Source organism: Osmia bicornis, chromosome 10 (assembly GCF_907164935.1).
Source record: "Osmia bicornis bicornis chromosome 10, iOsmBic2.1, whole genome shotgun sequence".
Lineage (NCBI taxonomy): Eukaryota > Metazoa > Arthropoda > Insecta > Hymenoptera > Megachilidae > Osmia > Osmia bicornis.
Window position 1 is genome coordinate 3,858,055 of NC_060225.1, and position 25,619 is coordinate 3,883,673.

The 25,619-nt window shown below is 31.4% G+C and overlaps 6 protein-coding genes across 6 annotated transcripts in view; 4 read left to right on the forward strand and 2 right to left on the reverse strand.

The window, feature by feature from the left end:
- The window catches only part of LOC114877892 (adenylosuccinate lyase), a 33,507-nt gene extending 17,462 nt beyond the window's left edge, over positions 1-16,045 (reverse strand). The window contains exon 1 of the mRNA XM_029191018.2: positions 15,782-16,045. Coding sequence (XP_029046851.2) covers positions 15,782-15,937 — 156 coding nt within the window. The 5' untranslated portion in view covers positions 15,938-16,045. The remainder of the gene's footprint in view (positions 1-15,781) is intronic.
- Positions 105-5,008, forward strand: LOC114877894. Its single transcript, XM_029191021.2, has 4 exons — positions 105-403; positions 1,035-1,246; positions 1,567-1,752; positions 3,450-5,008. The coding sequence occupies exons 2-4, from the start codon at positions 1,157-1,159 to the stop codon at positions 3,678-3,680; spliced, it is 507 nt and encodes a 168-aa protein (XP_029046854.1). The 5' UTR covers positions 105-403; positions 1,035-1,156; the 3' UTR covers positions 3,681-5,008.
- LOC114877893 lies at positions 7,923-9,663 on the forward strand. Its single transcript, XM_029191020.2, has 3 exons — positions 7,923-9,096; positions 9,187-9,365; positions 9,449-9,663. Exons 1-3 carry the CDS (start codon positions 8,905-8,907, stop codon positions 9,645-9,647), a joined length of 570 nt encoding a protein of 189 aa, XP_029046853.1. The 5' UTR covers positions 7,923-8,904; the 3' UTR covers positions 9,648-9,663.
- On the forward strand, positions 10,295-12,695 carry LOC123988285. The gene is made up of 4 exons (XM_046287653.1): positions 10,295-11,017; positions 11,691-11,780; positions 11,844-12,312; positions 12,387-12,695. The coding sequence occupies exons 1-3, from the start codon at positions 10,311-10,313 to the stop codon at positions 11,914-11,916; spliced, it is 870 nt and encodes a 289-aa protein (XP_046143609.1). The 5' UTR covers positions 10,295-10,310; the 3' UTR covers positions 11,917-12,312; positions 12,387-12,695.
- A 641-nt stretch (positions 16,046-16,686) lies between the features above and the next one.
- Positions 16,687-18,684, reverse strand: LOC114877906 (probable RNA-binding protein 46). Its single transcript, XM_029191036.2, has 4 exons — positions 18,555-18,684; positions 17,388-17,866; positions 16,886-17,092; positions 16,687-16,749 (listed from the first exon to the last, which is right to left on the reverse strand). Exons 1-4 carry the CDS (start codon positions 18,682-18,684, stop codon positions 16,687-16,689), a joined length of 879 nt encoding a protein of 292 aa, XP_029046869.2.
- A 1,644-nt stretch (positions 18,685-20,328) lies between these two features.
- LOC114877908 lies at positions 20,329-25,427 on the forward strand. The gene is made up of 7 exons (XM_029191040.2): positions 20,329-20,408; positions 20,950-21,097; positions 21,176-21,302; positions 21,659-21,756; positions 23,295-23,514; positions 23,657-24,218; positions 24,691-25,427. Exons 2-7 carry the CDS (start codon positions 21,059-21,061, stop codon positions 25,019-25,021), a joined length of 1,377 nt encoding a protein of 458 aa, XP_029046873.2. The 5' UTR covers positions 20,329-20,408; positions 20,950-21,058; the 3' UTR covers positions 25,022-25,427.
- Positions 25,428-25,619: the final 192 nt, after the last annotated feature.

A 25,619-nucleotide genomic window follows, 5' to 3' on the forward strand; every position in this document is an offset into this window, starting at 1 on the left:
AAGTAGATGACGTGTCATTAGGACCAATAACGAACATCTGACGGAAGAAAATGACTGCGGCACAACCATGTGGTGAACCTGACTAACAAAAGTCGGCAAACTTGCCTGCGCAACTTGCACGTTACGTACGACGTAGCCTCTTAGTTAGTGTGTCACGCTTGGCGTTCCAGTTTAACTTGTTCCATGGCACGGTGTGGAACTCCATGCTGATTTTCTGACAATCAGTACGATTTGACTATTTGTTTCATTAATTGAAATTAATCTTGATTGATTGGATCGTTTGAAATTTCTTAGGGCAACTTTTCGTGAAATTGTAGTGGTTGTGGAGGAAAGAAGAAAAGTGTAGATTGGTGAATTTGTGAAGGAAAGACTTAGAGGGTGGTTTGTGAAGTTTTGAAACAGGGTGAGTATTAGTGTTAACTTTTATTTGGATCCTTGGTAATTTAATTATTTATTTGAAAGGAAAATTATCAAATTAGTATCTTAATGGATAGACTTTTTGAATATTCAGAGTCTACTGTAGATGAATGAAAATTAGACGTGCGAGTCCATAGGGGTTGACTTCCATCAATTTTATAATTTTAGAAATCATGTTCATAAATCTAAGAAATTTGGACAGTTTTCATATGAAAAATTTTAATTCTTTTGTTATGAACTTAAGAATATACAATTATTAAATTTAAAATAAGTTGAAGATAATAACTTTTCGAAGAGATTGAATTATTTATTAGTTTTTGAATAAGAAGAATATGTTTTTAAAAACTGGTTACAGAGAGTGTACTTTGTTATTGAATCACGTTTACAATGGTTGTGTAATGATGTAGTATGACTCTAGGATTCTTTCAGTAAATATCAATCTACGCGCTATGTGAATAGAAATGAATAATTTACTACGATTAATTCTAAATTTAATTCATGAAAATATAAACTTCTGTTCTGATTATTTTTAAACAAAGTTGAACGCTTTACTGATTGACAGTATATTAATAGACTTTAGAATGTTAACAATTGTTACTATTATCCGTTGCTATTAGGGTCGATGTGCTTGATGAGTGGAGATTAACATCAGGGAGTGGAAAGAATTGATCGTGGACGTAAGGTATAGGTAAAGTCTTTCAAGCTGGGTGACAGAAGAGGAAAGCATCGCAGGGTCAGAATGGCAGACGAAAATCAACAGGAGCAGCGTGTATCAGAGGAGCGCAGGATAATCAGGCTAATACCTTTTATAATGAAAATTATTGAAGTGGTAAGTGATAAATTAAAAATTTTAATTAGTCAAAAATTTTTAGAATTTACTCCCTAACAATCATTTTTATTAAAATTTCTAATTGATATTTATCATTTCTAATGAAAATTTTCAGAATGGTAAATTATTGCTTTAGCTTTCATTTATTCATTTCATTTATAATTAATTGGTTGTTAACATTTACTTTTATTGTAATGTTCCTACGTTTGATATTTACCATTTCTCAAATTTCATTCACTGTACGAAGTCTGACGATACAATCACTGGTAATTATTATATTTGATATTTTTATTATTTATTATAGAATTTATATTCAACAGGTACTGGCTGTGCTCGCGATAGGATTGATAGTGGACCCACTGAACTCGTTCCAAAAAATCCTAATTAAGTCTCAGTTCAAATTAGACGATGCTGCGATAATTTATATTACAATTGCTGGTTTCCTTATAATTAATACACTTTTCATTATCTGCCATTTGCTTGGTGATAGGATACCAAAGAGAACGGTAAGTCCTTAATTAAATATATTTCTATAATTTCAAATCCTTAAAATTGAAAAAAGAAACAGCATTTAATGAAAATAATTTAAGAACTAGTCACCTATATACTACACCAAAGAAATTAGTACAACACATTTAGAGTAGAAAAAAATTTTAATCAGCTTGAAAGAAAAAATGTTACATAAAATTTATAGAATCATTTTTTTTTTTCTAACAAATAATTCCTGACGAGTTTTCTCGATCCGGGTATCCGGATTACGTGACACGATCCGTGATAATAAATTGATGAAATAACGCAATCAAAGGATCGCGTGACGATCACAAAGGGTTAGAGATAGCTATAGGGTCAGATTTATTTCCTACATTCGGTACTTTCGACATAGTTTCACCGACGACTTGAAATTTCCGATGTTTCTCTGCCGTCTATGGAAGTACCTAGCCAATTTGCACAGCTGAGTCGTTGCAGAAACCGTAAGTCTGATAATTAACAGATGCGTCATGTCCTTCGTACGTACACTGATACAATCGTAATTCTTGTCTACTTGTACAATCGTGCACTTGTATTGGAATAACTTAACAGTTATTCATAATAGGACCGTTCATGGAGAAGGAAGTCTTTCGTTCTAAAAGCCAAACTTGGAAGCATTCATTTAAAAATTAATTTTAATTAAAATCCAAATTTAATTTCAAGATCGTGAATTCAATTTCTAATCTAACATTACATAATACAAGTATTACAAAAAGTACGAAGTCCAATGTTTGCGGTTATTCCAAAGGTGCAATAAGCATGCAAGGCTACTCAATGAAGGTTTTACTTGTTTTCTATAGTTCCTAAGTGGCATTGAGAATTGTTAATGACCAAATAACTGTATCGATCTAATATTAAATCCAATCTGAGAATTATAATATCACATTGCATTTGAGACATTAAAAATAAATTTGAATTACAAAACTAATTCCCTTTTAATAGTTTATGATTATTTTTAAAGGATGCAGTTTAGAAAATTTATTTCAGTGGTTTTAAATGTTAATATACTGATTCATATTCATATTTCTTTAAATATTATAACATAATTTATATTTTGCACTATCTTCTAAGTACCTATGCTAATTACAACGTGTTCCGTTCTACTTTGATTAAAACTCATAAATTATCAATAACCGACTTCTCGTATGTCAGTTTATCAACATTTTGCTCGACGTTTATGTTCGTTTAATGGCTAGAGCACGTAGTACCAGGGCGACTAGTTACTTCGGAAAAAGCGATAATTATTGTCGCCTATGTGTCTCACCGTCGTGATAACACATAGTATAATTATGGTCTTCGAAGCAAATGTACACGACTTCGTGGCCTTCTTTGCAAAGAATATTTAAAATTATCATTTTACTACATTTTTAACAATTTGATGGTAGAAGCTGTAAATTTCAATTTTCAATTTAATAATTTTTCCCAAGGTAGAAAATTTCTGTTTATTTCTATATAAATTTAATAAAATTACTCTGTTTTATAAATATTCCAATTTTTCTATAATAATGATTTCCTCTCATGGATATTGAAATTTTCCCACGAGTATTCGAATGTCATTCTTAAAAAGGAAATATTTCTTCATACTATGATTCATTGCCATATGTAGTAGTTTGAAACGAAACTAGATCATTGATCTCGATGCATTTCAAGCAACATCGATCTGGTCTGATTGCAGCTGATATTATTCTCCTCGGTGGGTGCGCTTCTACATATCGTCGCTGGAGGAGTAATTGTCTATGATTGGAAGAAAACTATGCGCCCTTATTACAGCAACAACGAGCTCTATCCGAGCAAACAGTACATGGACATGTTTATATCCGGGGCTGTGTTCACATTCCTGAACGCTTTGGTATTCATCATTGAAGTCGTCTTCATCATCAGAAACTCAACGAAGACCGTGGGATAAAGAACAATCATTGATTCTCCAAAGTTAGAATATATTAAGTAATTTGCAAAAACATTTATGTTACACCCATCGGGTGTTTAGTTTACGGAGATATGAAAGAAATTTTTCATATTATGTATAATAAGTACTAGTAATATACAGTAGACTCTCGTTATGAACAAGGATATTAATTTAAAGTTAGGTGCATAATTTTGAAATGAAAGAATAAATTTTAGAGGAACAGTGTAAAAGTTAGAAAATGAAAAATTAAATTAAAATTACAAATATGATACAATTCTGTCTCTCCTCTGAAAGCTTGAAAGCCTGATCAATTTTTCACTTCTGTAGCTCCTTCCACGACAATATAACGAGAGTCTACTGTACCACTTTCTTATTTTAGTAACCACTGAAAGGGTTAAAAAATTTTTAGAAATATATAGACTGTGAAGATATAGAAAATATTAGAAATGGTATAATTGAAATAAGAAACACAAGTTAATTATTTCTGGGAACAATATTTTATATTTTGAGAAATAGGAATATAAGATTTTTGAATCTAATGTCCACCATATGTGTTCTAGAATTTTGAAAAATAATTAGATGTAGTGTAAAATGAAAGCCCAAAGTTATTATATAGAAGTGATTAGTTTGTATAATTGAAAGTTAGCTAAATGTTGTAACGTTAATTCTAAGCCCCGATTCCGTCCAGTTATTGTTTTTTATTAAATAAGAATAATATATAATAAGTAATTTTAAGAGATAAAATTGAATAGTACACTTAGTTTTATTATAATTGTTATAGAGTATGTAAAAATTTTTAAATTATCTTCGTGTTTTAATATGTAGCTAGAAATTTAGTAATTAAGAATTCTGTTAAAACTAATTCCCAAAGATAGTCAATGTAATAACGTGAATTTCCACCGAAAATATAAACTTTTAATAATATTATTTTACTATTAAAAGCGTATTAGTGTAGCATTAATTACAGTAGAATTTATTTTTGATTATTTCGTAATTTTATATATACTTTACAATTATATGCAGTGCAAACTTCAATCTCAGAATTGCCATGAATATTGTTAGATTATACTTTCTCGTAGTATCTATTAATTATAATTTCGATTGTTATTATCATTCTTACGTTAAATGTAGAAATGAAAAATTAAAATGTGTCTTTATCAAAATAAATTCCGTCCAATTTTATATTAGAATAAAAGCAACATACATTAATCAAAGTATTGTAATAAAGAAATTATTCAATTGTGTTATTTTGTAAGATTAATATACAATTATTAATAAATTATATGTATACAAATCTAAGGGTGTTATTAACGATGGAATAACAGATGGATAATATTTGGAGTAAATAATGTAACAAATATATCATTCTTTTCAATATAACATCTTTATTCGATTAATTTAATTACACTAATTATTATAAATTACATTTTTACACACTTAATATACTAATACATTTATTACAATAATTCTTATTTTTGTTGCTTGACTAATACAATATTACACTGAACATTAATAATAATATAATAATAGTTCTTGTTATTCAAAAATACAATATAAATTAATATATATTATTGTTGACTCTTCCGCGCTTTTTTTCGACGCTGCGTAACAAGGTGCCGGAGTCCTCCTTTAGCGTTAGTGTCGGTCACCGTGGGATTTTAGTCAGTAGGAATCTGACACTCCCCCGCTGCCCTCCCAAGATTTCCCCACGTTAAAAAAAAAACATTTAGAGCCACTTATTCGAGTAACCTGGCTGCAGCAACGTTATCAACCGTTTGACCTAGAGCTAAGTGAAATACCATCAATCTTATAGCGACCGCCGAGGGGTGCAGATCTACCTGCTAAACATACACATACCCTTATTTTATTTTCTGCATTCATTTAATTTGCTGTATTTATCTTCTTAGCTTATTGAATAAACTCATTAGAAGGAAGATCGTGTTGATTTTATTACTCCTGTGTGCATTCATTATATCACTGATTCCCTTATATCTCCGCACCTCTTACATTCCTTTACTTATATCTCGGCATTCCTAACATCACTGCATCCTTTACATTCCTGCTTTCTTTGTATCCCTACATCCTTTACATCTCTGCTACCCTTACATCCCAGCATCCGTTAGACCCCTGCTTTCTTTATATCTCTACATCCTTTACATCTTTGCCGCCCCGTTATCCCATCATAATGCTATCTGACGGTAAAAGAAGGAACTAAATTTTGCAAAAATTTTAGCCCTCTAGCGGGAAAAATGCGAACTAAATTTTCGACGCCGAATCAGCGCCATCTGGTGGCGAAAAAAGGAACTAAATCATACAAAAATTGTGGCCCTCTGGCGGCAAAAATGCGAACTAAAATTTCGATGTCGAATCAGCACCATCTGGTGGCGAAAAAAGGAACTAAATCTTACAAAAATTTTGCCCCTCTAGCGGGGAAAATGCGAACTAAATTTTCGACGTCGAATCAGCGCCCTCTGGCGGTAAAAAAGGAACTAAATCTTCCCAAAATGTTGGCCCTCTGGCGGGAAAAATGTGAACTAAATTTTCGACGCCGAATCAGCGCCCTCTGGCGGTAAAAGAAGGAACTAATTTGCACAAAAATTCGAACTAAAATTTTTTAAAATAAGTATCAGGGATAAGATACAGAGGTGTAGGGGTTGCAGGGGTATAAGAGATACAGAGATGTAAGGGATGAACAGATGTAAAGCATCCAGGAATGTAAGGGATGAAGAAATGTAAATATTGCTGAGATGTAAAGGATGCAAGGATGTAAGGGATGCAAATGCAGGAGGCCGGGGCTGGGGCTCCGGTCTTCACTGCACGCTGCCCGAGGAGTGCCGGCATTGGGTGTGGCCCCCGATGTCGGCGGAGTTTGGTACATGGAAGAGGATCAAAGATCACACCCAGTGCAGGCCATCGTGGTGGTTTTAGTGGGTAAAAATCCCACACTACCTCCGGCCCCTCCCCAGGGGGGCTGGAGGTGTCTTTCTGAAGATTTCCACCACGTAAAAAAAAAAAAAAAAAAAAAAATGGATGCAGAGATGTAAGGAATGCAGAGGAATAAGGACTAGAGGGATATAAGAGATGCAGAAATATACGGGATGCAGAAATATAATAAAATGTGTTTCTGGTAAGAAATTATGCTTGTAATATTGTCATTTGCAAAAATCATTATTTAATTAAAAAATAATAGGAATCTAATACTAGGCTTTTATTTTAAAATTAATTATTTTATTACAAAATGAACAACACAAAATGAAGTTTGAATAACTTTCTACATAAATATATGTGAAAGAAAGTTGTTCAATCAATCGATAATTAATATATCGAAGTAACATACCAATAAACAAAAAACTAGGTGACAGATTGTCTATAAACTTTTAGAGGTTCTTTCGATGATACGAAAAAGGTGAAACGATTCCTCCTTAAAAGCATGTAATCATGCACTACCAAGGTTAACTTATTCAGCAAATATCTTCTATCCTCATCTTGACCCTCTTGCGTACGTTGACAAAAAGAGAATAACAAATTTTCACATCTTCAGATAAGAATTATCCGTTACAAAGTGAACGTTCCGTAAAGTTGCAAAAGTTGACTGGAGGCCACTCAGAATTAAGGAAGATCCAGAAACTAATTAAACCACTTATTAGACCACTTAGGATACTTCAATTCGTATGTATTGGACAATTGACATGTACCTGCACACACAATAACACTAATATTAAAAATTGTATGTTTAAACAATTAGCTAGTGGTACTACTGATATTCGCGCTTGTAACTTACACGATAGCGTTGAGTCCTGAAAATGTATCATCTGTAACATGTATTTTACTTACTGTTCTTTCTGGAGCCTACGTGTTTATCTTGGCAGTTGATATTATCAGTCAACTCAGTGGAGGAGAATTGCAATCAATTCCGGTAATTATTTTTTATAGAAATTTCCTTTAACCCTTGAATTTTTAGTATGCTGGTGCTACTCTTCCACCATCATGCCCTACGAAAATAATAATTCCCTCCAAGTCAAAGTTTTAAACCTTAAACAATTTTTTTCCACTGCAATATAATGATTAAAAAATCTTGTAAAATAATAGTTGCAGAGTGATGTGACTGTGAAGAGTAAAATTAGTCACAAAGAGTTCAACTTTAAATTTCTTTTTCAATCTTATTTTCTAAATTTCAAAGTATGTATTTCCTTAAATATTATTTAATATGAAACTTTTTTATTTTAAAATTTCACTGCCTAATATTAACAAAAATATCATTTGATAAATTTTCGAGGGTTAAATAGAAATCTATAGAGTATAGGTGTTGTTTAATAAAAATTTTTAAAATTTTAAATCTTTATTGCAGATGTTCTTCTTCGCCTTTGTTGGTATGATACTCTTTGGAATTACTGGAATTTTATTGTTACCAGTTTATTCTGCCAGTACACTTTGGACCATATTAACAGTGTTGTGTCTCTCTCTTATCATGTCCGTCTTCTTCATACTCGACGTCGTCACTGCACTCGTGTAAGTTTCAAACGAACTTTAATTAATCACGAATTTTATGTCACTGAAATTCTATGTCAGATTTTGGAAACGAAACTGCGATGTTTGTAACGATCCATATTGCACTAATCAAGCCCAGATATTGTATCAAAAAAAAGACCTTTGCCATCCCGCGTGCACCGAAGTGAGTTTAATATTCAACATTGAAAAATAAAGTATAAAATGTTAACAAAGAGTTCTTGTTAACTTTAAGAATGTAAATATTTTTTTAAAAGAAAGGTTTTGGAAAGTTTTAACGTATAATGTATTTCTTACATAATAAAACATAGTTTCATCAAGAACAAAACATATTTGGGCAATCGAAATATAATCTTTTATAATATAAGAAATGCATTATATAATATTTCCTACTTTTTTAGGAAAAGGGTTAATCATTGTCCAAACTCTATATCCCAAATTTTATTTAGTGATATATAGTTCAATCCTCCAATATAAAAATCGCGTTTCAGTTCATTTTTAAATACAAAATAAATAAAAATATAGTAGAATTTGATGAATAAAAAAGGAACCAAGTAATTTGACATAATTATTACTCATATTTTGAATCGGCTGATCATAATGATCATAATGTTAGAGTAATGTTAATAACAATTAGTTCGAAGTAATCTATGTTCCTGGAGTACAAACGTTTCTTTTAAGGTGTCTCTCTGCAATCTAGACGGTCAAGTACGACTTGATGACCAGTGTAAGCAGCATCAAAATACCTTCTGGAGATGAGGAAGCAGTTGCTGATCATAGTTATAGAAAAGTTGGATATGGACGTCGAAGACAATACGTGGATCGTCCAGCTAGTGCTCGATCAGCGGCCATGGTCGAGGTTGCTGATATTCAAACGGAACCGCGTTCCATGTGTAATAGACAGAGTCAGGTGAGTGATAAGTGAGAAAAATGTATGCAAAATTAATATGAAATGATTGCAATTTTTTTTGCAATATAGCTATTTTAATAAATTTAACAGACCCATCGAGAAATAAAAGAAATGCCAGTGCAAACTGTGAGTAGATGTGAACTGTGCAATCGTCAAATACCGATTTTCTCAACGTCCACGGATCCGATGCATCAAGCAATGCAACAGGCACCTTGCACAACCTGCCCTGCAATTATGCAGCTGATGCGAGGTGCACCGTGTTGCCCAGGGTTCGTATTGAAAAATTATTCTTTAGAGAAATAATAAAATATTTATTTATTATTTTATTATTAACTCTACTGGTGATAAATAGATGCAGATGCGTGACAGGAATAATTCAAGTGTCACAACAGACTCAACAACAGCAAACACCACGACAAGAAAAATGCACCGAGCAGAATCCAGTTAAAGAAACGAAGCACAGGCAACAACCGGTGGACGAGAAATCCTACGAAATTGTGACGAGTGAGCAACCTCGAACCCCTCAGGTTGCGAGTACAAGCGTTAAATAGAAAACAAACATGCGATTTCCATTAAAATAGGAAAAAAAACCAGTGCAAAACGTGTCCCACTTATTGCATTTATCTAAAGATTACAATGAGTCATCAAATCTTATAAAACACTCGTCAATGAGATAAATATACGATTGGAGTATTGAAAATGAAAATGATTATTTCTTCAATGGATCGGAATTATATTTATTTATAGGATTTTCAATCTGCGTATTTTTTATTTTAAAGCTGACCAGGAGGATCCAAACGTGAAAGGAAAATCGGGAACCATCACTAAACTTACTCTTGCATCCTATTCTGTCACATCGAACCAAACCACTGACAATTCCTCTCAAACTGCTACAGGGAAAGGTGTAAAAAATTTGTAAGTAGAAGAAACGAAAGAAATCTGTCGTTTCTACTTATCCAACTTTCATAAATGGAAAATGTCTAATTGAATAACAATTTTATTAACCCTTGGACAACAGAAGGGGTTCTTCCGATTCGGAGGAGATAAGGAAATCAAGATCAGACTCAGAAAAACACGATAATGAAAAAGTGAAAAACACATCAAAGAAATTAAACGAAACTTTAATACCTGAAAAGGAGAAAGCAAAATCGACGAACAATTCAGGGAGAAAATTATCAATATCCCTTCCTGAGAAACATTTCGAGTCTACAAATATGAAATCAACCGAAGCAGAAAATAAGGTAGCTGAAAGTGATCCAAAAATCGCGGAAGCTACTATGGAAAAATTGACAAGTAATAATGAGAAATCTACGGAGGAAGCAGTAATTACTGGTGACGAAGCGGTGGAAGTTGAATCGAAAAAGAATTTATTGCAAAAGGCAAATTCCGAACCAGGACCTCGGGAACTGTCGAAAATGAATAACAGAAAAAGTGACAAGATATCGATAAGCCTTCCTGAAACGAAACAATTGATCTCTCCGCCGAGGCTGGTGGCAGAAATGATAGATCGTTTGCAAGAAATCGAAGGGAATAAACAGGATACGCCTACGGCTATGCCAGCTGCGAGTGAAATTATTCCGAAGGCATCGATTTTAAATTCTACTAAGTCAGAATCTGATGGAAAAGTGAAAAATGTTACGATTGAACCGAATTCGACGCGAGGCGTAGCTTTTGATAGGAGTGCTGATCAGAATCGTAAATCGAATATCAAAAGCGAAGACAGTGCATTGGAATCGAGTAATCTTACTATGGATAGTAGTAAGATATTGTCTTCTACAAAAGTATCCAGGGACAGTTCTGCTTCGTATGGGTACTCTGATAACCAGTTATTAAAACCACATAATGATAAACCGAAGTTAAATAAAGTGGAACAATCCTCAGATTCTATAATAATACCTAATCCTCAAATGGGAACACAAACGTAAGAAAATAATGATTTCATAATTTCAGTTTTATGAATAAGTAAACTGACGAGTATAGAAACCCTGGCATGATTTCATGACAGAAAAATATCAGAAAATGGCACTTATGATACATCAATTTTATGCTTAAAGTTTCATAAAAATGTTTATACAGGGTATCCCAGAAAGTAGCTGGGGTGATTCTGAACAACATTTTCCTTTGCAAAATTGTTGTTTGAAGTTCCGTTTTTGAATTATTAAGGAAAAGCACTGGCCAATCAGAACGCGCATAGCGCGCGGGCTCAGGGGCGGCAGAGTGCCTAAAGTGTTCGTTCGGGACTAAGGTCAAGTCCAGCTTTCGTAGTCGAGGCTGCCGTCCCTGAGTATATGCGCTATGCGCGCTCTGATTGGCCAGTGGTTTTCCTTAATAATTCAAAAACGAAGCTTCAAACAACATTTTTCAGAATCACCCCAGCTACCATCCCCTTAAAGGACTAGCGCTCTTTCTGGGACACCTTGTATAAACGTTTGATAAATGTTCTTAATATAAAATGGCTATTGATCATTTACATCAAACAATGCCCGATTTTAAAACATAGAAAATCAGAGTTTTTGTGCTTCGACACTGACCATTTAATAAAAGCATATTACAAAAGTCTTATTACAATTTTTCATTAATTAAATTTGATCTAGGACCGACGCAGAGATAGCATCATCATCCAGCAGATACAAAAGGACTTACGTTTTCCCAAAGAAGAACAAAGTAGAACCAGCCGAAGTGACGTAAGTAAAGAAATTGCAATTCATCGATAAACATATGTACATCATAATTATTTATTTATTTAGATATACTGATATCGATGTTCAAACGGGTTACGAAGCTCAATCTGAGGTTAGCCCATGTAGAAAGCAGAAATGAATTTTCGATGTAAAGAAACATCCCCAAAGGAAACATTAATTTCTCTACGGTTCTATGCAATTTTTTAAACAATGAAAGAACCGTTTCAATAATTAGTATACTTGTTAATGGCCTATTTAACGAATAATACTCAATAAAATATTTTATAGAAATCGTTTACAGAAAACAGCCGAACGTTACAACAGAAAAGTTTGGGTGTCTGTTCTGCCTGTAAGAGAGTCCAGGTAAATATTAATAACTTACAATTTATAAGATTTAAACAATTTATATTTTACGATTTTCTTCTTATTTTTATAGCTACCTACCACGACAGGTTCTTTTAATTATTATAGTGTTTATAAGGACAAACGTGGACGATATTATTGTGAATTCTGTGCTAATCCGAACTCGATTAAAGTACCACTAATGATTAAAAATATTTTATACAATTTCTTAATTTATGAATTCTAAATTATATGATATTTTCATAGGTATTGTACAAAGATGGTAATGAGCCGAAACGTTTAAAATGTGCCGGCTGTGGAAACATTATACGCTCGAAACACAGTTATAATCTGCGAGATGAACTTGTAAGACCAACATTCATTTTAAGACACTTAATTTTGTTACTGATAATAAACTTTACTTTTGCAGAGTTCTCGAAATAAGCATGATAATTGCCCAAAATGTGGGCAATCCCAAGTACAAGTATCTCCAGTGTCATATTAAATTGAAATAATAGTATCTTGCTATAGATACACTTAATATAGATGATGTCTGTATATTAAAAAAAAAAATTAGAAATTAGAGCTATGAGTAAGTTGCTAATTTCAATTTAACTATAAAAATAATTATTTTATTCCAATGTTAATAACTGTAATATAAAATAAAATAGAAAATAATTATTTTATTGCAATCTTAATAATTGTTGTAATATAAGGAATAAGATAATAAATAACTGGAAAGGATTATCCTTGCTAGGCTCACAATGTTATTACCTAATTAGTGACATCTATAATTTAAAAAAAAAAAGTAACCTGAAATCATTGATTAATGAAAAAGGCTTTTTAACAACATTACATACTCACAAATAATTATGAGACAATGTAATGCATTGTAAAATAATATTATATCCTGGTTAATATTACGTTCAATAATTTGAAACTTTACTCTTTTTATATTTTTTGTATTTAAAAATATGATATAACAATCAGTACATTTTATTCTAATAGAAAATACAAAGAATGGAAGCTAAACAGGTTTCTATAGTTTTTGATTCTTCAGGGAAAAAAGGAATCATAGGTACGATTAGAAAATAAAATTATATAAAGGGTCATTTTACAGACTGATCTTACGATTACAATAATATGAAAAAAAAAAGGAAAACAATTACCATTAATATTGATTAATCTTTGGTATAAAACGAGTTTGCAATAGATTGCAAAATTATACTTCTAAATTAAAAAAAAAAATAATACTTTTTTTTCCTAATCAATAACGCAATACCTAACAATAAGATACATGCTTAAAAATTAATGGGTAAATATTGGTACCTAAGAAACAAACTGTTACAAGTTTTAGAACACTGATTGTAAAAAAGATGATTACTAATTACTAATTACCTTCCTCATTCAAATACTAATTAACAAATTTTTTAAATTATATAAATGATTTGTTAGAAGAATAACAGTTCAACTTTCAGCCTTAATTTTTGTAGATGTCTAAAAGTTAACAATTTTAAAAAATGCTACTTTTTAAACAAATCAGCGATATTATGCCACAATTTTAATCACAATACAATCTGTATTCGTTTACGAAATTTTTCTTTCCCGATCGCTCTATTTTTTAAAGAAGCAAAACTCGTCGAAAATGTTTGTGATATTTCCACTGAATATATTTACGAGCTCGTGTTATCGCGAGGCAAATAATCTGTCTTATATAATGGCACCCAACGAAGCAAATCAAAGATTATAATAATATTATTTTCTGTTCGGAAGTTCGGAATTACTAGTGACCTAACTCCACCGTTTAAAAATTATTACTTTCATGGTGAATATTTGAACTTGACAATCACAAGGTTTCTTCATTCAAAATTGAAAAATTTGGTACTATATAATGTAAACAAAAGAAAAAAATATAAATTTTCAAAAGAAAAAAATTTGCCAAAAGATATTAATATATCACTGATATATCACAGGATAACTATACGAAAAATTTTTATCGAATCTCGGCTCATTAACAAAAGAATCCTGCATTTGTTGTGAATTAATTATCCGATAATTGTTCGAAATACCATTCGACAATTGAATCCCATAAGGATCAGCCTCGTACGGTAATGACCCAGAGAAAGACCATTCAGGGTTCTGTCCTACTATGGCTGCTTTAACACCATGCAACAAATGATCATTATTTAAATTTGATCCTTGAACATTTTGCAATATTGCATTTCGATCATTTGATAATTGAAAATTCTGATAATAATTTGGATACTGGAAAGTATCCACCAACTGATGATTGTTTGTTCCCTGCAAACTGAAGACACCATTGACATTATTAATATTATTCGTGTCATTTTTAATCGGAATTTGTTGCTCGTTATTATATACGTTTCTGTATTCGTAATTATTATAATTTTCGACGTTATTTTCAGAAAATTTTGGAGTGAGACTGTCTACCGAACGCGATTTAGATGAATTAAAATGAACATAAAATTGACACTGACAAGGAACATCTATTTTATAATTAAAGAAATCACGAGTCAGGTGTGGGAAATTTCTAGCATAATTTTGAGTATTTTCCAATGCTTTGACAGCATTTTCAAAGGATCCTCGTATATTGTTTAATTTTGAACGATTTAAACGTTTCTCTTTGTTCAAATATGTACTAATTAATGGCAAAATTTCATTTGATTGATTATGTTGCTGAGTATCGTTCTTTCGTAAAGTTTTATACAACAAAGATTGATCTAAAGTGTTTTTAAGATTGCCATTAATATCTATGTTTTTCATTTTGCGATGGTTCTTTGTCGATTCTACTGAATGTCTCGATGTACATTTTTGAACTGTGTGTTGATTAATCGAATTCTTTGATGAATTTTCTTTAGCTGCTTTTATGGGTCGACCTCTTCGAGCAGATGTATCAAATGAATTTTGTGTATGATGATTATTTATTGAGTTGTTTCGTTTCTCGTTGCTGTGTTTCGTTTGAGCAACGACCTTCTTCACTTTAACAGGCTCGATAAACGTCTCCGTTATTTGTATATTTCCGTGCTCGTCGTATGTTCCACATTCTTCGAACTATAATTGATTTGAAGTTGGGAAATTGATTAAATGAAAAATAGTAATGTTTTGTTGAAATTCGACGAAGAGAGATTTTGTGTTTACAAAATTATTTCTGATGACTCCTTTTGGTTTACTGCTGGATGATTTTTATTTAGATATTATTGAAGTGTCAGAGACACTTGTAGATTAATATTGGAAATTAGTAGTTTCCTGTTACCTTTACATTTATAATTAGTAAAGTTAGGAAAAAATTATGGAAGAAAGATTAAGTATTTCTAAAATTAGGTTTTTTTTTAAATTAGAAATTTCTAAAGTTAGGTATTTTTTAAATTAGAATTTCTAAATTTTTAATTAGATATGCTTAAAATTAAAATTTTTAAAATAACTAATCCTAAAATTAGATATTTTTTAAATTACATATTTCTAAAATTAAAATCCTTAAAGAACAAATTATCCAAATATTATGTAAATAATATTCACAGTACATGAAGTACACATCATTTTAAAAAAAGACAAGACATACAGCAGAAGTTCTAATTATTTCATTACAGACTTGCAATAACAGAAAAAAACTAGTTATTATAATTTGTTCGATAATTACGAACCATTTCCGCCTTGGCCAAGTAGACCCATAGTTTTCGCCACGTGCTGAACTTATTTTGATCACTGAAGTTGTAACGCATTTCTTTCGACGCATATCTAGTAGCCAAGGGACTACGATAATCATTGTATTCACTGTTTTCAACCTTGGAAACACTCATTTTCACTGATTTTAAAACGGATTTGTAAACAATAAGATATTGAAATTTGGTTTCGTATAATACGAGAACGCGTACACTCTACGATCAGCTGATCGTCTGCATTATCTGTCTGCGCGCATCCTCTTTAATGGATATCGACGCATTCATGTGGCGCCTCTGGCTGAGAAACTCTGAATCACTTCATTCAAACTGCCTTACTATAGTACCCAAAAGTATTCATTTATTTTTAGAAAAATTTTTAGAAATATTGTTTCGATAAAAAGAGAAAATTAATTGGAATTAATTGTTGTAAACCAGAAGCATTTTAAAGAAAAAAATTGTAAGGAAATAAAGAGAAATTCATACAAAATTCTCTAAAATTACTTTCCAAGTCTAATTTTTACAAAATTTAAAAATTTCATGCCCTTATTCCTTTCAAAAGAAATATTACTAACAATAAATATAGTTACTACGAATAATACTGGTATAAAGAGTATCGTAAATTTTTTATTTAAAGACACTTTTATTTGTGTAAAATGCTTCAGTTTTAAATTCAAAAAATTCAAATTTCAATTACTTTATTAATATAAGCATCACCTAATGAACCTTAAGTAATAGAAAGACTAACTTTTCCTTTTACTAAAATTGAAAGCATTGATTCTTATCAAAGATTCATCAAGATATAAACTATAATAAAAGCAATTTTTGTTTGGCTTTCATAGACAGGTTTTCTAATTCTTGCAAATGGCAATGCCACTTAAAGAGACAAATCAAGGGAAAGTACCCACGTTCCATTTTCTCGTGGAACCATAATTGACTGCTGTCATTGTTCTCTCCGCGAAAAAGAAAAATCATATTACCATTAATTCTTGAATTCTCTCTTCGTCGAATTCAATCGTTGTGACAGATTAAAATCTCATTTCAAATTGCAAATGTAATTTTTTGATAAGAGAAATTAGTTATACATACCACATTGGACGGTGTTACATTTGGATTGGCCCATTCAATATTTATTTCATGATTTTTAAAAAGTGTCGTCGATTCAGGAACCAGTCTTCTTCTTCCCATAGCTGCACCTCGATGAGTTTTATAGGAAACCAATACGTAACTAACAAAACCATTCAAGTTTCGATAGACTGCTACCTTATCGACATCATCAGTGATTTCGTAAATACGCTGAAATTAAAAAAAAAGAAATTAGGCCTCTAAAAACTAAAAATTTTTATATAAAAAAGGAGACTTTAAAGTAACTGACAAAATTCAATCGTTATTCAATTTAAGGAAATTTCAAAAGCATTCAAAAAGGATTAATTCTTATATTTACAAATTTTTATAATTATTATTCATAAATTAAATTAATTAAATCTACAGTATTGGAACACCTTCCTTTTTTCAATTACTTTATTTTAAGCAAATAGATATATTATCGATCGACCCTATAATAACCCAAGTAAAATTTAAATTAACAAACCTTAACAATAATTTTAGTATCGATTCTTCGTGGGATTTGGTTGATATAAAGTCGGCAATTGTTAATACTCGCCACAACACCGATCCTTTTACCAGGATAAATCTCATACTGATCCAATTCCTTGATCGCGCGAGCTGCTTCTTCCTCGGTTGTATACATAATAAAACAGTATCCTCTATTTGCACCGGAAAAGTCCATCATCAAACGCAGTTCATAGATCTTTCCGACAGAGCTGAATATGAAAACAATCTCGGGTTCGTAATAATTTCGAGGAATACTGCCGACAAAAACCTCGCATTTTGCTCCAGGCGGAGGTCCCGTCCATCCGATAGGAGGACCAAGTTTTCTTTGTCCATTAATTTGCGTTAATGACAATTGGGTATCGGCTACGAATTGTAATAACTTTATACTGGCTTCCATTTGGTCCTTAAGACTGGGTACTTTGCTTGTAAGTCGTTGGGATGCGGATTTTTTATTACCTAAACATATTTAATTAATTAAATTAGACTGCAACCCATTTGCGATCGATTTGAAATCCGTTAATATTATTATTATTATATTTTTGAATAATATTTGGCGTAAGTAGAAGAATAATTTTTATGGGCATAGTGTAAAATTTAGAAAGAAAAATAACATGACATACAAAATTAAATTAAAATTGTGGCTCTTTCCATTGGAGGACCAGTGATTTTATATATTTTTTTTCATTTGTGGATTGAACACATACATTCTTACAATACGTATTTCGTTAAACAAAAGACAACAGCAGGGCGATAATAATAATTCCAACGGTAATTTTAACATATTATAAAAAAGAAACAAAGAAGAAACATGACTATAATCGAATATGAATCATTAAACTGTATATTCATTTTTCGGAATAAAGAAAATTATGTAATTATAATAATAATTTTTAATTGGTACTGCAGTTACTTTATCACATAGACAGTATAATATTTCCGACAAGATCTCACAGAAACTATCATAAATTAAAACATAATTAAAAGAATAAAACAAAGGTAGTATTATGGGTTATACTAATTACTTTATTTAAAAACTATTTGAGTTAAATTTAAAAAAAGAAAGAGTAACAAATTTCTGCGGATTGATACACTTCACTTTACTAGTTACAAATTAAATTAATTATCATTTGTCAATATTACATACCCGATTGTATTCTTTTATCTTCATCTTCATGATTCCTATTAAAATATTTAGACATTTCCTGGACCCTCGAAGCAGAATTCATTATTTCTTCCTGATTATACAGAGTTCCTTCTCCAGTACTAATTGACATATTTATCACTTTCCATGGAATAAATTTTATTTACAATACTGTACTATTATCACATGACAAAACAAGAGATTTGTTTTAATGTATAAATATTACAAAATTAAATTAATTAAAAAAAAATCTAAGCGACACTTGGAGATCGACAGTCAACAAACACAAGATCACGGTTCGAAGGAGACTGATGCGGAAAAGCAGGGCTGTCCTCCGGGTCAAGTATGGGGATCAGATGGCGCTTATTTCGGACTAATGTCACTGGATTTTGTTTCTTAGTAGTCCTCGGAGGGGATCTAATATTCGTCTCTCATTTTATCCTGTCAATTCTTTTCTTCTCCCCTTCTGAGCTACATACATCGTCTTCTGTTTTCTTCATCGCCATTCCGTCGATTCCTTCTGGAATATACGAATCACAATTTTGTCCCAAAAATATGAATATTCTAAAAGCTTCTACTTTCCTTGATTAAAATATTTTTATTTAACAAAAGGATGAAATGAAATAAAAAAATTTGAGTCTTCAGCCATTGAAAGTTGAATCGACGAGAAATTCATTTTTCAATAATATTTTGTGGTGAAGTATTCGAACCTTTTTAGGTGATTCCCTTGGTCGATGATTTTGTCGCCTGGGTAACTTGTTGCGCGCTCGAAGATTCGAATCAGTGGACCTCCTGTATATAAGATTTCCGATACAATGTTTCTGAACAGTTCTGAACGTGTCGAAACAGAAGACGGAAGATCCGAATGGAATATTTCAAGCTTTCAACGTCACATGCGTCGCAATAATTTGATTATTGATTTTCCTCAGAAAACCGTGTAAATAAAGTACCATGTAAATCGGGGGATGGGTGTATTTTGGTAAATTATAGAAGTGTGTTTGAATCTACAATTGTTTAAAACGAATCATCGCACTTCCGGTAAAATAGACAATTTAATTTTAGGCCTCGCAAGTGATTCACAGCATGATTCAATAAGAAACTTAGATATTACATACAAGAAGTTAAACGAGCAATTTGTCGTGTCTAGGCAATTTTTTACTGTATCTTATATACATTAATGTTTCTGTCATGTTTCACAGATTATGAATCATTTAATAAGTTTTTAGTAAGCACTATGTATATCTTTGAATATACTATTTTGAATTTAATATTGATACATAGACTAACATATTTTTCAATTTCGTTTTTTATATGCCAGCTAAAATTTGGAATTTACAGAATTTATGGAATTTCCACAAATTAAATTTAAGTAAAAGACAAATTTATATTGCAATTTTTTTTTTATATGCCAGTTAAAATTTAGAATTGATAGAATTTATGGAATTTCCACAAATTAAATTCAAGTAAAAGACAAATTTATATTGCAATTTTGTATTATTTATAATTCTCCCACTTGTTTAATTTTACCTAACAGGAGCTTCTTTAAAAATATTTTCTTTCGAATATGCTCGTCGTTTCAACAAAATGCTTTATCGAACCGGTTCAAGGTACACATGGTTAGTCATTTCCATGGTGTTTATTGCGAAAATTCACACCGTCCTGCGCCAATGCACCTTGCGATAGGTAGCATTGTTGTTACCTGCAGGTACGCAGACCTTATTACGGGACAAGATATAGCTTGTGTAAGTTGAACTACGATTCTCTCTATCTCTTCAGTTGTCGTTCGAGCGCGTCGCGAATCGAGTGTTCTTCTCTTAACCCTTTCCTTCGATACTTTTCAAACTGATGAGATAAAATGTGAATTTCAATTATTTCTTTAACAATCGCTAATTTACATCTTTACATCCCATTAATTATCCAAAAAAAAAATTTAAGAAAACTTAAAGACATCTTGTGTAATTAATATTTGTGAACGTGAAAAAAGATAATTAATTGTGTAGTAGTAAATTACTATTCTATTTTATTGTAATTTATTAAAATCATTTTAGATTTGAATGGAATATAGACAAATTTTGCTGATATTGTAAAATAATAAATAATTAACACAATTGGAAAATTAATTAAAATGCCAAATTATACAAAATTACAATTAGCAGTGGTGGATTTTGCTTCTTGGAAATCCTAAACGAAAAAAAATATATTAAACCTCATCTGAAAATACAAAAACCAATCAAATATTTATTACTATCAGCAAAGTGAAATTTTAATCCTTTTTTCTAATTTGGGAGTTTGAAGTATCCGTCTCTCCCACCTTTTTGAAAATCTTCCCCTAATTATATTTATTGAATTTATGGATCGATTTAAATATAATGATACTATGAATTTTGTGTGATTACAGAAGCTACATGGTAATGCAACGAAGAAAAGTGAAAATTATGCAAACGGGTCAGCGTCGTTCTTTTCCTTGACTCTTTCTTATACACTGACGTCGTTCTTCCGTTCATAATATGTGGAACCGCAAAGTGTTTATCAGAATTATCGAAGTGGTGTGTATAAAATGGATTTAAGTACCCATAAAAAATAAATGAGAAAAATATTGGATAAAAATAATGTTTAACTTGCAGATACTTTGTATTGCCTGTGTGGTGGCACTTAGGGTGACTAATGACGAGAGTCGAAGGGTGTTCCATTATTTGAGAAGTCGTAGCAGAGAGTGGTCACTGTTAAACAATGTGACGTGGGGTGCAATAGGTTTGTTTATATTTATAATGTTATATTTTCACATTAATTAAGAGGAAGGGTTGAAAATTATAATAATTTATCTATAACACTTTTGAACATAGAAATTTTGAAATATTCAATTTTCTATTTTGAAAATAAAATAAGATTTGCATCTTTATCTTAGAATTTCAATTTTTATAATAATTGAAAGTTTGCATTTCCTTTTTCTTAAATAAAATTTCTCAAAAGCTGAAGATACTGAAAAAGAAAAATTTAAATTCCTATTCAGTCCAAGGATTAATATGGATCTATTAATGCAATTTGCAGATACTAATTGTTGAATAATAGAAATGTAGAACGCAATTTTTTTTCTTTCATCAATATAGGCGCCGCTCTTGCAACAGCAACTTGCGGTGGTTATATAATAGTCACAACTGGTCTTCTTATTGCTGCTGCGACAGGGGAACTTAATGGTCGAAAAACGGTAACTACATATTTCCTTTTCCAAGTTTTGTCTCCTTTATTATAATAGCTGAGTCATAACGAAATGTCGAACATGCATTCTATGAACTCTTCATTTCTTCCTCGGTAAAGAATTACGCAAGCAGTTACTAGGTCCCTAATAGTCGTATTGTTTCGGTTCTTCAAGGTATTCTTTCTTCTTCGCGGTACTGCGTCCTTCAACGACAATGATTTTATCGTATATTTCTGTTCTATTCTTTGATGAACCTTTTAAGTGTAAAAATTTAATCTTATGAAAATTTCATTTTCTAATTGAATGTAGCATCTGTGAATAATAATCGTAGGGATTATTGTCAAGGACGATGATGTAAGCAGGATTTTATTCTAAGGTGAGCCAAGTCTCTTAGGAAATTGAAATTGGAGGTTTGCAATTTTGGAATTTTTGAATTCTAAAATTTTTGGCAATTAGGAACTTTCGAATTCTGAAATGGGAGTTTTGCAATTGTGCAATTTTGGTAATCTGTAATCTAAAAATTTTGAAACTGAAGTTCCGCTATTTTGGAATTCTGAAATTTTCCAAATCTGGAATTTCGGAATTTTGAAATATTGAAATTTTAGAAAGCGAGGGATCTAATTAAAATTTTTGAAATCAAGCTCACCTTGGCCCCTGTCTAGTTACACCAATGGTCAATGAAAATTGAAAATTTTGCAGTGCTATATTTTAATATAAAACTTCTTAAATTTTAATTCACTATCATGAAATTTTTGCATTATATATAATAAACCTTCACTTATAATAGAAAATATTATAAATAGAAATAGTGGAAAAAACCGAAAGGAAAGTTAAATAAATACAACATAATTTTCAAATTTCTCGCAGCACGGAACACGTTAACTTCCTCGTGAGATAACATAATTTATAAATTTTTAATGACAGAATCCCAGGGAAAAAACCACACTTCATTTGCATAATTTCTACACAAAGCAAGATCTTGTATCATGATAAATCAATGAAATTCTTCAGCAATTAAGCAGCAACTATTCTTCCAAGGTATAACACCAGACGCTCCCACGATGTTAATCAGAAGAATCATTATACATTTCCAATATCCTTCCTGGTACGAGGTCCCTTTTCTACTAACACTCCTTCTTCATTTACCAACTGACATATTAACTGCATCAAATAAAAAAAAAAAATTCTTCTTCCAAGGTAACTTTTCCTCGTTTTTTCCGATGTATGTAGATCGATGCGAGAAATCGGTTAAATATAGAGCGCACGTATCAACGATACCGTGAGAATAATGGTAATGGTAATTAACCGGTGCTGTCATTGAGGGGCAAGGTTAAAAATGTCCTTAATGCAAACAGCTTAGAAAAAATACATGCATAACAGTATCCTTGGCGAACTAGCCACGTAATAAGCGTGTTGTGATTTATTTAATGACTCATAACTGGGGATAGGCTGATCGCGATGATTCTTGTATGCATTCAATGAGATTGAAATTTACATTGAAAAAAAAAGGTAGTAGAATTCAAGTATTTTTTGTTTCGTTATTTCAGGAGCTGTTCTTTCTTGGATTGGGGGTTATTCTTTTCGGCATTGTTGGGGCTTTGTCTATGGCGTCTATAGAAAATGTCCCTGAAGATTTGGTAGATAATGCTGCGGTTTTTGGGGCACTGTGTTTATTGACTGCGCTAGTTTTTATCGCTGATTTATTAATGAGCACTCCCAAGAAGAAGGATAAAGAAGGGATGAAGGAACACTTGACTGATAAGAGAGGTATGTGAGAAGAAAAGTGGAATTTTGATATCATTTGATTATTTAGAGTAATATTATTGTAATTAACTGGATTTTAAGAGCAGAGCTTTTGCAATGAAAGGGTTAATAAAGGAAAAATTTCATTTTTTCTAAAATACCATAGAGAAACGGCAAATAACCACCTTAAGCACTGAAAAAGAAACAAAGTCACCGAAAGTTAGTCCAAAAATCTCCAAAAAGGACGACAACGGTAACATCAACGATGGATTCGATAAAGTAGAGGAACAGCATCAAAAGAGTGCGGTTCAACAGGTGTCTGAAGATCCTCGAAGGTGGGAAGATCATTCTTCAAATCAACGTACCAAAGACACTTATGGAGATGATGAAAATGACAATTTCAATCGAGATAACAGAGAACAGAAAGAATATACTCAAAATTTTGAAAATGGAAAGGCTCTTAGAAACTCGCAAATGTATCGAGACTCTGAGAGGCAAAAAGGTGCTAACAGAGATTCTTATAAAATGATGCACAGAATGGAAATGCCTACAGTGGTGTACAAAGCTCATGATATTTATCAACGTCCTGTTGATGAAGTGGATACACCTCGATTCCCGATTGAAAGTAATAGCAGGGGTGAAACGATGTTCGCGAAAATGATTAATCCCGGGGTGAAGATCATGAAAGTTGAACATGACGTCGATGAAGCTACGTTTGATGGATACAGGTGAGATGGCAATCATTTGTCAATATACGAATGTGCAAATTATCATATAATAAATTTTAATTACGGATCAAAATGACTGGAGTTCTAAAATTTTGAAATTGGAATATTTTAATTCTGGATTTTTGGCAATTTGAAATTTTGTAAATTTAGGATTTTTAAATTCTGAAATCCTGAAATTTTTGAATATTAAAATTTTAGAATTCTTTTTTATTTCTGGATTTTTGGCAATTTGAAATCTTGGAATTTCGAAATTTTGTAACAGGACTTTTAAATTCTGAAATCCTGAAATTTTTGAATATTAAAATTTTAGAATTCAAATCCTTATATAATAAATTTTAATTGTGGATCGAAATGACTATAATTCATGACATCTGTTTTCCAAAGGTTAATAATCAAAAAGCGTTGGTACTAAACTAAAAGGTTAAATTAGGAAATTGAATGATATTCTCCACTTCGTTTGTTCATTTCATAGATACTCTGACACAAGTCAATACGACAATGTACCAATTCGAATGAAAAAAACTTCGCCCAAGAGTCAAAGAAAGAATAGAGATGTGTCTTTCAATGTACCACCTCCACCAAAGGGTTATGAAAGAGATATTGAAAGAACCAAAGATGAAATTGAAATGCTCGAAGAATGTTTTAGTTCGCTCAGAACTACAACTACTGGGACCCAAACGCCTAATGTGAGAACACCCTCAACTCCAACTGATCCTGGATACGTTCGACATACAGCTAGCAATTGGCCACAAGAGACGAAAACGAAAACACCAGGTTCTAGTCCTAGTCACACCAGAAAGTGATTGAAATTCAATTCAAATTAAGTTTCGAGGTGCTAATCGTATGAGAGAAATTATACACTGATTCTTGAGCTTAGAAATAAGCTAAATTGGTTGAATTTTGTATTTTTATATATATTATATGTTTCAAAATTTCTTTTTTAATTTTAGTGCTAGAAATCCAATTGCATTTTTTGCAATTATACCCTTGAATAACTTAAAAGAATCATAAGTATTATGTTTGAGGCCTTCCTCAATTTAATATTCCATTCTTGTAAATAGTAAAATTTATAAAAATCTTAACATTTCTATAAATATTTATCAGAAATTCAATAACATTTGTTCTTCACTGCCTGTATTATTAAACAAATATATAATAATTTTCAATATATCCTAATTAGAAGTTAAAATATACTCTTTTGCTATCAAATTTTAATGCATAGTTTTTTCATTAATAAAAGAGTAAGAATTTTCAATTCTTCGTAAAAAAAATAGTTCTACAATAAATTTCTTTTTCTAATTTCTGTTATTTCTAATATGATTAATATAATATGTAGTACCTTCATTAACTGTCATTATTATCCCCCGTCATTCACCCTTGCAATCCCCTGACAAAGCAAAA

Excerpts from the sequence above, each read along its gene's own strand:
- LOC114877908 (XM_029191040.2), top strand. The coding sequence starts at position 21,059 with ATGTGGAACCGCAAAGTGTTTATCAGAATTATCGAAGTG. Across the intron at positions 21,098-21,175 it reads TTATCAGAATTATCGAAGTG|ATACTTTGTATTGCCTGTGT; the intron begins GTGTGTATAAAA and ends TTTAACTTGCAG. Across the intron at positions 21,303-21,658 it reads TGTGACGTGGGGTGCAATAG|GCGCCGCTCTTGCAACAGCA; the intron begins GTTTGTTTATAT and ends TCATCAATATAG.
- LOC114877893 (XM_029191020.2), top strand. The coding sequence starts at position 8,905 with ATGACCAGTGTAAGCAGCATCAAAATACCTTCTGGAGATGAGGAAGCA. Across the intron at positions 9,097-9,186 it reads TGTGTAATAGACAGAGTCAG|ACCCATCGAGAAATAAAAGA; the intron begins GTGAGTGATAAG and ends TAAATTTAACAG. Across the intron at positions 9,366-9,448 it reads GGTGCACCGTGTTGCCCAGG|ATGCAGATGCGTGACAGGAA; the intron begins GTTCGTATTGAA and ends GGTGATAAATAG.
- LOC123988285 (XM_046287653.1), top strand. The coding sequence starts at position 10,311 with ATGAAATCAACCGAAGCAGAAAATAAGGTAGCTGAAAGTGATCCAAAA. Across the intron at positions 11,018-11,690 it reads CCTCAAATGGGAACACAAAC|GACCGACGCAGAGATAGCAT; the intron begins GTAAGAAAATAA and ends AATTTGATCTAG. Across the intron at positions 11,781-11,843 it reads GTAGAACCAGCCGAAGTGAC|ATATACTGATATCGATGTTC; the intron begins GTAAGTAAAGAA and ends TTATTTATTTAG.
- LOC114877906 (XM_029191036.2), bottom strand. The coding sequence starts at position 18,684 with ATGTCAATTAGTACTGGAGAAGGAACTCTGTATAATCAGGAAGAAATA. Across the intron at positions 17,867-18,554 it reads AGATAAAAGAATACAATCGG|GTAATAAAAAATCCGCATCC; the intron begins GTATGTAATATT and ends AAATATGTTTAG. Across the intron at positions 17,093-17,387 it reads ATACTAAAATTATTGTTAAG|CGTATTTACGAAATCACTGA; the intron begins GTTTGTTAATTT and ends TTTTAATTTCAG.
- LOC114877894 (XM_029191021.2), top strand. The coding sequence starts at position 1,157 with ATGGCAGACGAAAATCAACAGGAGCAGCGTGTATCAGAGGAGCGCAGG. Across the intron at positions 1,247-1,566 it reads TAATGAAAATTATTGAAGTG|GTACTGGCTGTGCTCGCGAT; the intron begins GTAAGTGATAAA and ends TATATTCAACAG. Across the intron at positions 1,753-3,449 it reads ATAGGATACCAAAGAGAACG|CTGATATTATTCTCCTCGGT; the intron begins GTAAGTCCTTAA and ends GTCTGATTGCAG.